This window comes from Temnothorax longispinosus, chromosome 11 (assembly GCF_030848805.1).
Source record: "Temnothorax longispinosus isolate EJ_2023e chromosome 11, Tlon_JGU_v1, whole genome shotgun sequence".
In the NCBI taxonomy this organism is placed as follows: Eukaryota; Metazoa; Arthropoda; class Insecta; order Hymenoptera; family Formicidae; genus Temnothorax; species Temnothorax longispinosus.
In genome coordinates this window covers 17692986-17709461 of record NC_092368.1, presented here as the reverse complement: position 1 = coordinate 17709461, position 16476 = coordinate 17692986, and the positions used below count along the sequence as shown (strand labels likewise).

The 16476-nt window shown below is 34.4% G+C and overlaps 1 protein-coding gene across 7 annotated transcripts in view; it reads left to right on the top strand.

Moving 5' to 3' along the window:
- LOC139821536 (uncharacterized) overlaps nt 1–16476 on the top strand; it is a 79457-nt gene that overhangs the window by 44716 nt on the left and 18265 nt on the right. For 5 of the 7 annotated variants that reach the window (XM_071792631.1, XM_071792630.1, XM_071792632.1 and 2 more), the window contains one exon: nt 10363–10386. The exons of the other annotated variants lie outside the window; for them this stretch is intronic. In XM_071792631.1, the coding sequence (XP_071648732.1) occupies nt 10363–10386 (24 nt within the window). The remainder of the gene's footprint in view (nt 1–10362; nt 10387–16476) is intronic. 7 annotated transcript variants of the gene reach the window in all.

The window sequence follows — 16476 nt, the reverse complement described above, 5'->3', positions numbered from 1 at the left end:
GAAGATACACATCGTAAAAGATATTATGTAGGCATTTTAAGGGGTTACAGGAGCGTATAGTGAATCACTGTAGAAGATACACATTGTAGAAGATACACATCGTAAAAAATATTACGTAGGTATTTTAAGGAGTTACAGGAGCGTAGCAAATCTAAAAATACTTTTAATATTAAAAACACGATATAACATTTTTATTTAAAGACATAGACAAATAGTGCTTTTTTAGAAAAATATACTTTTAATAGATGATAAAATAAAAATGCAAAATTGTAACAAAAAAAACTAAAATAATGAAACAAATTGCGTCCCGAATAATCATTGCACCGTGCGTGCCTGCACGATGGTTACGATTTTACCTTCGGTAAATTATCTGAAATGGTCTTAATGGTCTCTGTTTATGTAGAAATGATTTCCTGTTAGAAACATTTATTGTTGCCCAATAATTTCGTAGTAATTATGTTGAAAACATCGCGTAAAACGGTGTTTCATTAAAGATCTATCGTGCGCAAATAATCATGTTCTCCCGTCAAGCTCGATCGCAGTTTGCATTGTCCTTCTCTCTTTGCCGCCGCGCGTCGCGCGCGCACGCGCGTTCCTTCAATATTTGCTTAAGTCACATGTAATTAACAATCCGACACATCGGGAATCGCCGAAGAATTATTATATACATAGGTATATCGATATTAATCATTAACGTGCGTTGCATCGTATTCGACGGCATGGCATTTGCGTCATTGCCGAATCACGTGCGCGTTAATGCAAATTTGATCGCTCGTTAATTTAAAGAAAAGGAAAGAAAGTGTCAATTACACGATCGACGATTACAAATCGCTGCGTAAATATTTATGCTATGTCGCCAATTAATCGCTGTTAATTATCACCGTAGCAAGTAAACGTTGGATGTCTTTACGTGCTAGTTGTGCCGGAAAGTTCAGTCGTTTTTGAAAGCGAATAATTTATTCGTAACTGTTATGCTCGGGCCGTGAGATTTATCTGCTCACGCATCCCAATTTATCAAAAAGGACACACAATTAATAAAAAAAATCATTAATATTTTATTTTTAACAATAAGATATTTACATTAAAAGAAAACGAGGAACGACGTTCTTCACCAGTCTAATGTTAATACCAAAACTAGCTATTTATATCATAATATATTTTAGATTCGTGTTATTTTTTTTTTTTTTAGTTACGTGCAGAAATATCCGTCATTTTCGTAAAGAAATGTCACTTAGAGATACGAGAAGCTTATCGTAATTCAATTCATCTAACGGGATTTGCTTGTTTATTCCGTTAACAACTCGAACGAAATATAACTCTACTATTGTAATACAAGGTGCTCGAAAAGTTCCCGCATGCTTTTTGGTGAATATTAGGACGAATTTCAAACTGAAGGCTTAATATAATTTTAAATTATACATTCATTAAATTATGAATTCATTATTCTGTAAAATACGCAGGACTTTTGGAGATATCTTTAAAATTAAATCGTTGCGTCAATGAGATTAAATATGATGAGATTTCAAGGAAAAATTTTTAAAAAAATATCATAAAATCTTCCGATTTAATATACTGCATTTCATATAAATAACACATATACATACATAGGTATATAAAATAAAAAATTGATTTAAAATTCAATATTTTGTAGAATACGAAGGACTTTCGAGATACCTTACATGTTAAAATGTATTCTTAGATCCGTCATATACAAACATTTGACATTTGAAAGTCATAGGCGCAGGTGAAACATTCGCCGAGGCGTTTAATCGTGCATTGTATTCTTAGCGACACCGGGTGATCGTAAAGTGATCGCCATCTAATCCGCGTCTGCTCGCGAATTCGATGATTAAGCGCTACAACGAGATGATAGGGCCCGACATAACGGACTTTAGCGAGAAGGGAGGGAGGAGAGAACAGAGGGGGTGTGCACGTGGTGCACGCGCGCGCCACGTGCGCTCCCGCGCGCCGCGGGGAGTTCAGGTTCAGGTTTCACGTTCGATAGTCGTGGCTCTTTTTTGCGCGCCTCGAAAGGATGTGACGCGTGTAATTGGCTCTAATTGGTTTACCAATTGCCGCGGGGCCAATTGGCCGATGGAAAGCCGGTCTATTAGATCCCGAGAGCGTCGCAACTGTTTGCGCAAACAATGGATCGCGCGCGAATGAAAGTGAGGCAAAGTGCCTGTCGCAAAAGTTTAAGACCTTTGTTCTACGCCTACAGGGTGACTCTGAACTACAGTGGTCGAGCAAGTCTAAAATGAACGAATACGCGCTTTGCGAACATATTCTTCAACTAACTTGTAGTCGATCGATCATGATGTAACGATTATGATAATATTCGTTTTCTAAATAACATTACTTCGGGGAATTATTTTTGTTCTTTTTTTTTTTCGTAAAAACCATTCATCGAGAAACACATATTTCTGATCTTCTAATTAAATCGATTATTTCAAATAATAATTCTGTTAAATAACGCAAAACTGAGAAATAAGATTTTTAATAAGAATTTAATCTTATTACGATGTAATCGAAGAATGAGGTTTTATATTGCTATCTATACTATTTACACAATTCCGTGAAATCTCGTCAAGATATACGATTCACTCAACCCTCGTGTGAACTCGTGAACGGTGGCATAACGGTAGTATACGGATATTTAGATCGGGATATCTAATCTTCGAAGCGACTCGGCGAAAACCATGACGGTTGTGACCTCGGAGCGCCTAGCAACCAGTCGCGTGTAATATGGGTAATGTCCTCTCGAGAGATATGTGATCCTTATACATCCATGGGACGTCGAGGTGCACCACCTCGCGTGAAGTATATTGTCTGAAGCGAGTAGACGACCGTTAAAAGAGAAGAACGTTAACAGCCTCAGAGAGGCGACTAATGAGCCGAGGAAGAATTCCTGAGACGGAATCCCAAGCATATATACATATTCAGGACGTTAACTCATATCTCGTTCATTTGCTCACATTAACATAACTTAAAAAAGTTTTTTTGAAAATGACTTTGAATATTTCGTATCATTAAAGTTTTGTAATATTATTTTTAAATACGATTTTAGTGTAATAACTGATAGAGAAATAAAAGTATTTAACTATATATTTATAGCTCTCTAAAATTACGCATAAAATTAAACTTTTAAGTTTAATTATATAATTTAACTTAAATTAATTAATATATCCAATATGTATGTATATATTATATACAGTGAGAAAAAAATATTTTAATCAGAAAAAATATTTATTAGGTGGCTCCTAATAGCAATATTTATTTACTTTTTACACATATTTATTTAGAATTTTATTTAATTGAAATAAAAATATCTAATTCTAAATAAATATGTGTAAAAAATAAGTAAATATGCTATTAGGAGCCACCTAACAAATATTTTTTTGGATTTTTTTTCAGTGTATAAAAAATATATCCAATATGTATGTACAAAGATAAATGGTAGATTGCGGTCACTGTTTTTATTTAATTTTTTTATTTCTGAAATTAATTAATACGTAGGTATATAATCTGCGGAGTCGTCCACGCAAAGCGAGTATTTCCCAATTGCTTCGAGACGGTGTAATATTTCGAACCCGTATACGTGCCTGGAGGTAATGAAACTTCGAATTTAAACGTGCATGCTGTAACGCGAGACGCGTGCAACCGCCGCGCGTGCAGCGTCGATGCACCGCGTGCGCTGTCTACCTGGCTTTTTTTTTTTTTTTTTTTTTTTTACGTAGAACTACGTCTTTGTCGACATTAAGTAGGGGGTAACATTGGGAGCATAGATGCAACGAAAACATGTCACGCTTTGAACGTTTATATCTCCGAAACTAATAATCGTAGAGTAATGATTAATACGTCATTAGATAGCTTATATAGTCCCATTTCCCCTCAAAAGTTTCAAAAGTCTCAAAAAGCTTCCTAAAGGTGGAAGCCAAACAATTATAAGCAAATAATTATGCTCAAGTCTCAACCACTTTTAATAATTCTTCTTTTTTGGCAATTTATTATTAATTATTGGGAACTTTTCTAATTCTATTATATTCTTCAGTCTTTTCTACCCCTATTTTATATATAATACTTTAAAATTTGGTTGATTAGACTCAGCTTTATTAGGCTTTTATGTATGTACATATTCCTAGCAAATTCTAACGTATGTAACTCAAGAACTAATCAAATAGAATTATATATGAAATAGGGGTAGAAAAGACTAAAGAATATAATAGAATTCGAAAAAATTGCCAATATAATAAAAAAAGTGTGCAAATTAGAAATTTGCACATTTTTTTCGCTTATATATAACTCAAGAATTAATCGACCAAATTTTAAAGAATTATATATGAAATAGGGGTAGAAAAGATTGAAGAACATAATAGAAAAAAATTCCTAATATAATAAAAATCAAACGAGCACAGTAACAACTGTGCCGCAATCAACAACGTAGAACTACGTTTACTGTCACTAGTTCATGTTTGACGTTTTTTTTTTAGCAGCTTAGACGCGCTCGCAGAAAAATACATCTTCGATGTTCTGAAACGCGATATAAACTTATGTCGCAATTAAAGCACAAAATTTTCGATCGTTAGATCCTATTGATGTACCTAAACAATAAATTAATATTTTTTGCGTAACTTTAACTTATTTTTACTTTTGAAATACTTTAGTTGAGATTTACCAAAATATTCAACGTGGAAAATAAAAAAAACGTATAAGAAATTCTTATCATCTAAAATTTATTTTGCATGAAATTGTGTGGTACTTATTTATCTGCAAATTCGATATCCTTGAGATTAAAGTGTTTTATATACCACGACACGTGTATGAACATTTATCGCTCGAAACAATTTACATATTTATACGTCGTACCGTATGGTTTACAAAATTGACGAGTTCGCGGTTTCTCAACCGCACGCGCCGATGACGAGTTGCAAAAGCGTTGCGGGAATTGTTCGCGAAACCTTTAATGCGCCGCCATCGATAACTTCTACCTTGCCTACCGTTTAATTATGGAGAATGAAACGCTCGTTCGAACGATCACGCCGTTACGTCAGTGGAAAACGTGATTTCGCCTCGTCTTTGTCGACAGTTCTAAGGATCTATGAATTCAACAAGGAAGTAGGAAGAATCGGCTGTCTCTGATTTTTTTTACTTCTCCAGAAGGACAGCTGTTTCATGACATGCGACAAAAAGTTAGTAAAAATAAAGTTAAGAGAATTTTAATTTTAATGATGAAAAGGTGGAAAGAGAAATCAATATTTGTGTGCTTTTCTCATCAAAAATAAAAAAGGGTATATACATTCGTTACTAATGGAGATATCATAATGGACATTTATAAGGATAATCTTTAAAGACATTAAGGATAATCTTTAAAATGGTAATTAACACAAATGTAATGTAATATTGATGTTAATTGGTTGTTTTTATTACTTTCTCGCACACGCCAATTTATAATGATAAATATTCTAAAGGAATTACTTGATTAAAATTTTTTTATTTCTTCGAATCACTAATCTTACCTGCTTTTTAGAAATTAACACAGATATTATAACAATATACATATATATACATATATAATCTAACTACTTTTAAAATAAAAGTTAATTGAAAAATATTAAATTGTTATGATAAAAGATATTAGGTGTATAGGTAATGTGAATATTGAAGTTATAATAAGTTTAAATACTGCTGTATTGAATTTAGTTTAACTTAATTTAATTCGCCTCGTTTTACCGATAATCTTTGCTATAGATATTTTTGGTTGAAGATGTAGAGTCATTAAATCGAAAAGATATAACTTCAACGGAAATGAGGACAATTGCAATTATTATCTGACAAACACTTATTTATTGATCGAGTGTATTATTTATAGGATCAGACACAAGCAGGATTAATTATATGAAAAGCTTATCGTATTTTATTTATATCTAACGTAACACTGCGGTAGATGCGATAGGCGCGCGATTAAGATAATAAACAGGAATTAATTACGTCATGAAGCCATCGCGTTTCTTGGGAATGTTTACGCTTATCCGCCTACAAATTCGATCCTCTTAAACTTATTAAACTTATTAATGTTATCTGAGGTTTTAGCTCGCCGATAATATCACTCTTATTGTGTTGTTTTTATGTGAAGTCATCTTTTGATTACAAACAATTACGAGTGGGGCCATGTTTTTTAATAACTAAGTAAGAGACAATGTGTATTTTATTGCGTTATTTTAAGCAACGAAGAGAATACCTAGTTCAATTCATTCTTATATTCTTTCGTTTTATTTTATTGGTTGAAAAACATGTTGGTTATTATTAACAATAACGTCATTGTGTATTCAGTAAAACAATAACTCATTCACAATTTATTACCGATATTTTACAATTTGCATTTTTAATCTACATTTTGTTTTGTAGTGTGTATATTTCTTATAATTAAATATTAAAATAGTATCAATAAATTTTGTGACTTTTTTATGGAACTTAAACTGATTGCCAATTAATCGGAAGTGATTTTATTTTTTCTGATCGCGCACTGCGATTGGCATTGGTTTGTTTACAGCAATTGACGTTGATCGAAAAGAAAAAAAAAACGCGTTGTAACGTAGTAAACTTGTTTACGCCTAGCTGTGTGTGCGAACCCGTGACGCTAGTTTACTCTCCATTTCCTGGTTTTCCGGGATGTTACGATTTCGAGTAAATCCCGCTTTTAATCGGCAACAAGTAGCCGGCAATAACAATGTTATTTACTAACATTACTAACAATACGGCGGAAGAATACGCGGTAATGTAATGGTATTTTAAACCAGTTACGAACTTATTAATGTGCACGTGTATATGAGTTCCTCTCGCGTCGGCCTATAAAAAAAAAATAAGAATGGGTTAACGAAATATATCTCGTATATATTAATTGTATCTAATATAAAAACTATATTTTTAAAAGCTAAGCATTTTATCTCCCACGCGCGTCGAATTTTTAGAGAATCTCAGGAGTATCCCGCACGTTGTAATTTACATAAAATAATTTGTGCGAAATGTAAATACTTTCTAGCTCGTGGCGGCTTTCCTTTAGAATCAAAAGGAAGGGAAAGTGATCTCTCGCTCGTCGGACGGTATACGCAAGAGGTTCTTCGCAGTTTCGGTTCTTGAATCAACAGCTTCCGGATTTATACGAAGTGCTTCTAATTCTCTCGTCTTCGAGATTTTCTCCGGAGAAACTTCGGGGATTAAACTGAATCGCGCGCAGCCGAAAATAATGCCGCTTTCGCCCTCATGCACTCGGATATAAACTCCGCGCTCTGCCAGGCCACGGCTCGAAAATAGTCACAACATTTAGGGTGGCAACCCGTGGCTTCTAGAGCGACGCACGCGTGTCGTCGTGACGCATGAACCTCCCCCTCCTTCCTCATCTCCCTCCCTTAATCTCGCGTAAACCTATTCAATTGGCTCCTCTGAAGAAAATTGTTATGTCGAGTAGCTTGAGGCGAGAAAACTTTGATTCAAAATTAGAAGACGGTTAATTTCGTTGCTTTCTCCCTTGTTTTCTTTAAAAATTTTGAATCAATCTTACTCTAATTGATTTTTATTTGTTTAAAGTGTTTTACTTAACTCAGATATTTATTGAACCCAGATTAAAGCATAAATAAAACTAATGCAAATGAAAGACATTGAATTGTATAATATTCATTTAAACGAGAAACATTTTATTTATTTTTTACATACATGGTGTTAAAAAGAGGATCCGAGTCTTTTGACCTAGATTATGCATTAATCATTAAGAGGAGTAAAAAATGTTTGGTTAACATCTAGGTCGAAAAATCAACATTAAGGTCGAAAAAATTAAGTTGATGTCAAAGATAAAAATGACTTTTTTATTTTATTAATATAGGTGACTTATTTGCATTTTTTGTAATCGTAAGTCTCTTTTTATAATTAGATCTTCTAGTTATTTTGCATTTAAAGATATTAAGGCAGGATTATCAAAATGAATAGAGATATCTGACATTTTGTATCAAAGTATAAAGATAAAATGTCTTTGTCATATAAATTTATGCAAAAATATACGCGTCATTTGTGTAAAAAATTTTTTATTTTTATTTTTTGATCTAGCATTTTTTTTTTGTTTAATTGACATTATACATTTTTATGTCTTTTATTTATATTAGTTTTATTTATGTTTTAATTTGTATTTAAACAAATATTAATCTGATTGATTTAAAACTTTAATTACTTTTTTTTACTAACGATATATCTAAAGAGTTGCAAAGTATTATATTCAATTAATTAATTGAATAGGTAATTAAATTTAAATTAAAAGTAAAAAAATTTGCCTTTTCTTCTCTCTGAAAAACATTTTATATCTTTTTACTTCTCAAATATAAAACTAAATGAAAATTATACAGTCTTTCCTGACGATCTTATTACAACTCAGTGAATTGGTTTCTAACGATAAGATATGCAAAAATAGATAAAAGACGGTTCGATACATCTGGGACATTCTGCAAACAATATCATTGGTGGCGACCCTGACATTAGAAACGCTAAGTCCTAATAAAAAAGAAGGTCTGGAAATGTCTAATTGCGCTTATGCAACGCGAATAACGCGATAATATTTTACGTCAATTTTATCTCTAGTTAGGCATTTATTCCACATTTCGACGATGCAAGGTCGAGGCATAAATTATTGACGAGGCGCACCTGTCGCCGTGTGTGCGAAAACAATTTCCTTCGTTAGAAGGGGGTAACCCCCAGCTGGTGAGTACCACGTGAGATACGTCAGCCGAAAAATTCGTAACCAATTGCATTACATTAATATAAATTAGCACGCTCGAGGGAACCCCGGGAGCGCGATTCAGATGCGACGGATGATTAAATTACGTGCTACACAAAGGTGTTATATCGTTATATGGAGTATAACGATACAACTTTCTGCCCCGAAAGATTAATCAAGAAGCGTAACCCAGATCCGATGGAACCATTAGATTGTGCGTTATCCAAACGCCACACAAAGATGAATCGCATAACTTGACTATTTTATGAAGTGTTCATAAAGAAGATAGGCAAATATTGATTAGTATAACTAATTAATTACTGGATTACAGTGGCTCTCAGATCGAGGAATGATTATTTTGGCAACAACACTCGAGATTAATTATCAATTTGCTGATTGATTTCGCCGAAATGAAAGTGTCCTTCTTGATTCTTTTAGTTGCGTCTTTCCTTACGTCATGGAATTAGTTTAAATATACGCGTTAATATGTTTAATAATTAAAACCGAAGGAAGTAAAGAAATTAAGTTAGTAAAGTTAGTTGTTATTAGTGTCATCACTTATTAGTGATATTTATTTAGATGACAATATATATTTAGCAATAACAATTACCTTGGTTCATTAGTCCAATATCCCTTCAGTCTTAATCTATTGAACCTTAAATAACCTTATTGTGATTACAATTAAATTATTTAAAAAGAATCGTACATTTTCAGTTGTATAATTTCCTTTTTCTTTTAATGAGCTCGAATGATTATTATCGGTCGGCACTCGGCCGGATATGAAACCTTTATAATGTGACGTCACGAAGGGGGTGCGACTAGAGAAAGTCTATCAATCACTCGATATTCTTATTATCTTCCTCCTCGAGAAAGACAAAGCGGCTTATAATCTATAAATAGATTTTTCCTGCTACTTCGTCTAATGTGCGTCGATTCAGTTAGCGGGCCTTGAACGCGGGCCACACGTTCTATAATAATCTTCGACAAAAAGAAGGAAAAAGAGGAGGAAGGGACACAATCTCTTCGACGGAATCGTACAGATTCGAGGATCGATGACACGTGTCCGATCGATCACAATCGAGCGAATATAGTTGCCAAAAGAGTTATATTCCGTGATATCTATTATCAAACAAATGGTTATCGCTCTGATTAACTCACGTAGCACATGTAGGCAAGAAATATATGTATATACATATATACGGTGTCCTATAATAATCCATAAAGATTTTTTTCGCTTATAATATTAATTGCAGGACTATACGTTATTTCCCGCTAATTTTACTGGTGAAAAACCGATTTCCTGTTTCAAGAGATGCACCTTGAAACTCTGTGACGTCGATTGCGGGAAATCCGGTTACATTGTTACCATGCTGAATCGATTTGGTCTTCGATATTTATGAATACATTTTGAGAGAAAATCGCAGATCCGCCGTTTCTTGTTTCCGTTCCGGTGCGAATCGCGTCTCACTTTTGGTTTGTTTTTGTTATCATAATCGCTTTATATTGATAAAAGTGTGCGTTTGAACTGAGCATCTGCCGGTCACGTATAGCCATTAAAATCTGCATAAGGTTTAATCGTGTCTCTTTCTTTTTTGCTGTTTCAGATCCATATTCGTTGTCCCATCTCGGTGAGTTTCCCATTTCGCAACAAAATTATATTCTTTCACTCCTTTACTAACCTTCACTATCGATTTAATTTAATTCAGCTTTGTTTACTTTATCTGCCGTTTTTCCTGATTAACAAGTATAATTACTCGATGTCTCGACTTCTCCTTCGTCTCCCCTCGCCGTATTATTGCGGCATTGCATGCTCTTAAACACTTGCCATTTATTCTATTTCATGCATTTCGCTTCACTTCGCTTTCTATTCTATCTCATTTTATATTAATCTTATCAGGAACGAATTAATAATAGAGGAGATCGACTTTGCGAAATTTAATAAGATTAAAAAAAACGTATCAAGGACTCATATTTTATTATCTCTGTAATAATGCATCGTGAGAGATTAGAAGAGGATTAAACATACGCTCAGTTTTCACGATTTCTGATTAGCGTAATCAATCTTTGTCTCCATTTCAAATATACAGGGTGAAGAAAAAATGTTGAGATCACAAATATAACGACAACAAATTATTAAAAAGAAAAAACGTTTTACATAAAAGTTTCAGTTTTAAGCAGGAAATATAATGCATACCAACAATTTTTTCTACCATGTGTTTTTTAATAAAATATCAAGGTATATTTAAAATATCAACGTCATTAATATAAATTTTTTTAAATAAAATCACATGTATGGTTTTATTTTTAGTTTGTTTATTTTGGTATAAATTACTGAATTTTTTGTCTTCATATTTTTATTGTAAAAAAGTGTCAAAAAATTATTTTAAAAGACATTTACTTATTTATATCCAGAAAAATACTGTTACTTCTTAAAATATACCAGGAACAGTTGCTACATGCATCGTCTTTTCTCGTCACATCCGTAAAACTTTTATCTCGAACGTATCTTCTCCTTAAATGTTTTACTTGTGATGAATTTGGGAATCCCTACATTGTTTTCCGCCCTCTATGTAAATTTATGCACAACTTGCTGTTCAGAGACACCACAATCATTGAATTTCGTAAACGCAGTCCTGAATTTTTTTTAACCGATTCGATTTTTTACAAAGTGACGAAATTAACTTTGGCGAATTCAATTGCGGACTGGCTGAATGATGAAACGAGATGATTTGCGCGCCGCGATCGCGACAAAAATGCAAATTATGCAAATCATCCGTCACTTATCTGTTGAGGCTCAATGAAATTTGTTGAACTAGCAATTTAGTATATTGTGTAAGAGCGAGTCTCTGATGCCAAACGGAAAATCCCGACGATAAATAATTCGCCTTAGTGATCGTCACTTCGCCGCAAATATCTTTTTTTTATTTTTCAGCGCGTATTCGACGAAAATAGACCGATTATAAAGAATCGAGAGTATCCTCAAATCGTTAATGACGGGGAGAGAAAGCAGGCCATAAATCCGATTGAATCCGAACACTTTCGTATCTTCCCTAGTGGTTCTCAATCGATGCTCGAAAAATCGTTGTTTTATATATAACTTTCTATCGTTTATCACGAAATTATAACTATGATAATTAATTACGGCCTATATCATCCTATAAAATCGACGAACTTACTTCAATATTATTATATATTAATTTATTGTATACTTTACTTTGTTAAAGTGCACAATAATTTAAGCAAAAATAATTATTATGTATTTGAACAAAGTTATTATGTACCTTAACTTTATTACTTAATATATTTACATAACTTATTTATATTTTATGTTACGTACTTTAAAGTTATAAAGTATTGTGGTATATTAAAGTACATAATAGTTATAAGTTAGTGTCGAAACCTATTAAGTCGATGGATGAGAATACGGAGTCGGTGCTCGGGGATCGAGAACGTTTTCGGCGTTGATCGGCGCCTCGATCGGATCTAGGTCGCGGTAGAGGTCAGACGACGGCAATTTGCGGTCGGAAAGGTCATGGCGCGATCATTATCGAACGAAAGCAACGCGAAAATAGATCGCAGGGGTGTCCAATTTACGAGACACTTATTGTTAGACTCTAATTGGTCGCGTTTCAGTCAATTCCAGGATAAAATTAGGCTCTCTAATCCTTTTTTCTATAAATATGGCATTTCATCTCTCGAAATATTACGCACTTTCTTTCTTCGTCGAAGAATTCGGAGGCGAATTAACCGTAGAAATTATATAAAACATCTTGTTACGGCTTTCCTCGCCCTATTCTTCACACTGAATTTTATAAATCCTCGGAGCCTCGGATTTGAAAATTGTTTATATAAAACATTTTGTCTATCTTGCATATTTTCGGCGCGTTTAAGTACATCATCGATTATAAAAATAAATGCTAACTTAAATATTTTTTTTTTACGTCTTCAAGATTGCACATTCGCTTTCTGTGCCTATATATTCTTTAGTTTTTCAACGCGGGGACAATTGAGATAATCAAGTCATGTGTGTGGTCCGCTCCGTGTAACAGATATACCGCTACGTCAAACCCCAGCCACACTTTAACGACAGACGTATCGCGTATACATTTCGATACGCGACAAAGGATCAAGTTGGAGAAGAGGAAGACGCAAATAACGACACGTGGGGGACACCTGCGCCTTGACGATATAGACCCGCCGGAACTTCAATTTGTACCAATCGCGAGACTCGTCGTGTTTATAACTCGGCCCCGTTTATCCGTACGTGTCATGCACTTGCATTGACGTAGACGGACGCAATTACGACAGCCCCGCGCCTCCTTGTCGCGCACCAAGCCCTGGATGCCATTGCGAGAACTTGCGCTAAGCGAAATTCGCGCTCGACGTCAGAATTAATCCGGCTGCGCGGCTAGAAACGGTGCAAAATGGCGCACAAAGTTGCGTCACGGCGCGAAATCACTCGCCTCTTCGCGCGGTACATGAAAAGCAAGATCTCGAAATGTTCTAGGAATCGCTCCGCCTGCGTGCGAAACAACGCGGAACGGATTAAGATTTCATTCAAGTTACATTCCACTTTCAAGATGGTCTCTTTGCGTCAATACATCCCTACGCATTTCCGCCAGCGACTTCAAAGCCACAGGCATTCTTGTTCACCATTTCGTGAAAGCTTTGCTAATTCTGTCGTCGCGCTTTTCGAATCACGTTAACGGTCTCGCCTGACGACTTTAGTCGACGAATTAGGTGAAAATTAGCTGGCCTTTAAATTAGAAGATTGCTCGCATTGTCACAGGAACTATGTTTGACCAAAAATGAACAGTGAATTGAAACGTTGCCGTCAAGGTAACATTAACCGTTAGTCTGACATCGCTTTTTTTATGTTAATTATAAAAGCAGACGTCAAACCGTTAATTTTACGTCAAACGTCGTTTTTCCCGGAACAAAACGGACATTTCTTTTTCTTTTCAAAGAGACAAAGGTGTACATCTCTTTATTTATTTCGACGTAAGATGGATTTAAGATAGATAAGATCGTGTGAGAGTCGAGAAATGTTTAGCATAAATTTCTTTCCTTTATTTCTGTCGACTCTAAAGTTTTTTCCTGATGACGTCGATTTCCACTCAGAATACCGCAATTACCATATTTTGTTTATACGCAATAAGCACTATATCTCAACCTCCTCTCACGTGCAAGAATTCCTGTAAATCATATCAGTTATTTCTACGAACTTTTGGAAACTATCCAGTGCAATAATGGCATAATCGTCAGCAATCATTTTGAATTCAAGATTAGTAAAAGCATTCATAATTAGAAGGAACTGTCGGGATTTCCTCTTAATGTTTTACGATCGCTTTTTTATTTTAATTGGAAAATTTAATTTTAGAATATTTTATAAAAGTATTAAGATATTTTTTCTTGAAGTTTACGCGCGGTGTCATTTTAATTTAACAGCTGTAATAATAGAATTGTATAATATCCAAGCTAACGTTGTACGAATTACTTTAAACAGGGTCTATAAATAGTTTCAGGGTCTCTCGTCTTTCGAATGTCCTTCCATTATCGATCAGGTTCATCAGTACACACGACGGTCGGTTCTGCGAATTCGCCGTCGAATGTACATTAATATTGTTCCCATGGCTCGTACAATCAGTTAACAACAATAAGCATTTAGGCGAGTAATAGCGCGCGAGGTGCTGAGTTACGGCCGAAATTTACGACGCGGCTGCAATAAATTCGTGACACGCGGGCGACCAAAATTCATTTGCGGTTTCGCATTAAAGTCAAGCACAAGCACCGTGGATTTTCTTTGTCGGGAATTGAAAAACAATACTGTATATTACCGGGAATGTAAAACTCGGATAACGGAATCTGATTTTAAAACGTTGACACGAATTAATCGCGAATTAATGTCACTTTATATGATTTGATAAATATACAATAATTAATTTAATAAAGATACAAAATATGTTAATTCAGTAAAGTTAGAACAATTTATACATTTTGTACTTTACACATTTACTTACATATCTTTTAAATAGGTTTTACTTCAACAGTTTTTCCTTTATTTTTATACATTTTCTCCTAGGTCTAAAATTAACTATTATCCTATTATTATTATTAATGCAGAATGAATCGTCTTTCCATAAGGATCTTGTAAAATCCTCGAAGATTTACGACTCTTCTCGCTCCACATATTATTTTCCGTTCCAGTTCCCTCTGTATGTTGTTCCCTGTTATCTCGTGTCATATATCTCATACTGTATATTTTTTATACTTCGGTTTATTAACACACGCACCAGGTCATTTCTGACGTATCCCAATTTATAAGCCCGTCTATCGGGCGACTTTCCCCCTGAAACTAGAAAAAAATAGACGCTTTCCATTACTATTAATAGCGAGGAGAGCTCGGCTCCCGGTGTTTCTCGAAGATCTGTTCCGGGATCTCCGAAGATCCCATCACAGGAAATATATCTATAGGGGTTAAGGGGACTCGAAAACACTTCAACTAACTGCAAACTAATTGAAGCGATTACGTGCTAATAACGTATTTCCATCCCGACTTCTCGATAAACGATAAAAGCAGATAAAGTCCATCGACTTATAGCGACTCAAGCGGATCAAGTCCAACGTCTCTCGCTATCGAGAAAATGCTCTGACGCGCAAACTGATACGTTGCAATCTTCGTCAGCGTTCGGGAAGGAAATACACCTTTTGGCTGCAGCTCAAAGTGTGACGGGATGAACCAACTGCATCATCGTACAGTCGAGCGGTTGTAAACGCACCAATTATCAGACTTGAAAGCTTCTTCCCTCAACGCCTTTTGTCTCGTGAAACTCCTTCCTTTTTGTGCGTCAGTTCAACGCTGTCGTAAAAAATAACAGAATGGATCCCTAAAGATCTCATTCAAAAATAGCTGTCGAAAGCTGAAGCGGCAAGAATTTATCGAAACTTTTGGCTAGATTCCGGGTAATTTTTTCGAAAATATGTCCAACATGTTTTTAACATCTATGAAAATTTCTAAAATTCAATCTTTATATGTCTCGAAATTTTTTTTTTATATCGTTCGAGAATCTCGGAAACCCTAAAGTAAAAATATATGAAAACTTTCCAGTAATGTAATTCAATAATATAATAATGTGATAATTTGTAATTCGTTTTAGGTCATTTCTTCTATAAAATATACATCAAGAATGCATTATTAATCAGATTAATTTGACAGCTCAAGGTTTATTTGATACAATAATAATAATATCGACATTATTGAAAAGTTATGCACATACCATATATTTACAACAATTTTAATATTTATTTTGATCATTATAAAAAATCCGGCACTTTTTATATTATTCATTTTATATTATTTAATCCCTGTGGCGCAATTACTTATCGTTTGTCACGTAAAGTGCATTCGCGGAGCGCGCTATTAGCGCTATTGCATCGCTTTTATCTATTGTTTTATTAGATATAAAATAAGAATAGAATGATGCAATAGAGCGCTCTCCGCGAACTCGTAATCAACAATTGAACTTATTAAACAAACGAAAAAGAAAAGCGAAAATGTCGATTCATTCCCGTTTATGTGCAAGAGATCGAGTAGCGTGATCGAAGTACGAGACACAGATTAGTTTTTTAATTCGAAAAAAAATATTTTCAAAAGATAAATGAAGCAGATAAATGACACGGAGAGTGCGGATGCGCGTGAATCACGCGGAGCTCAGCAA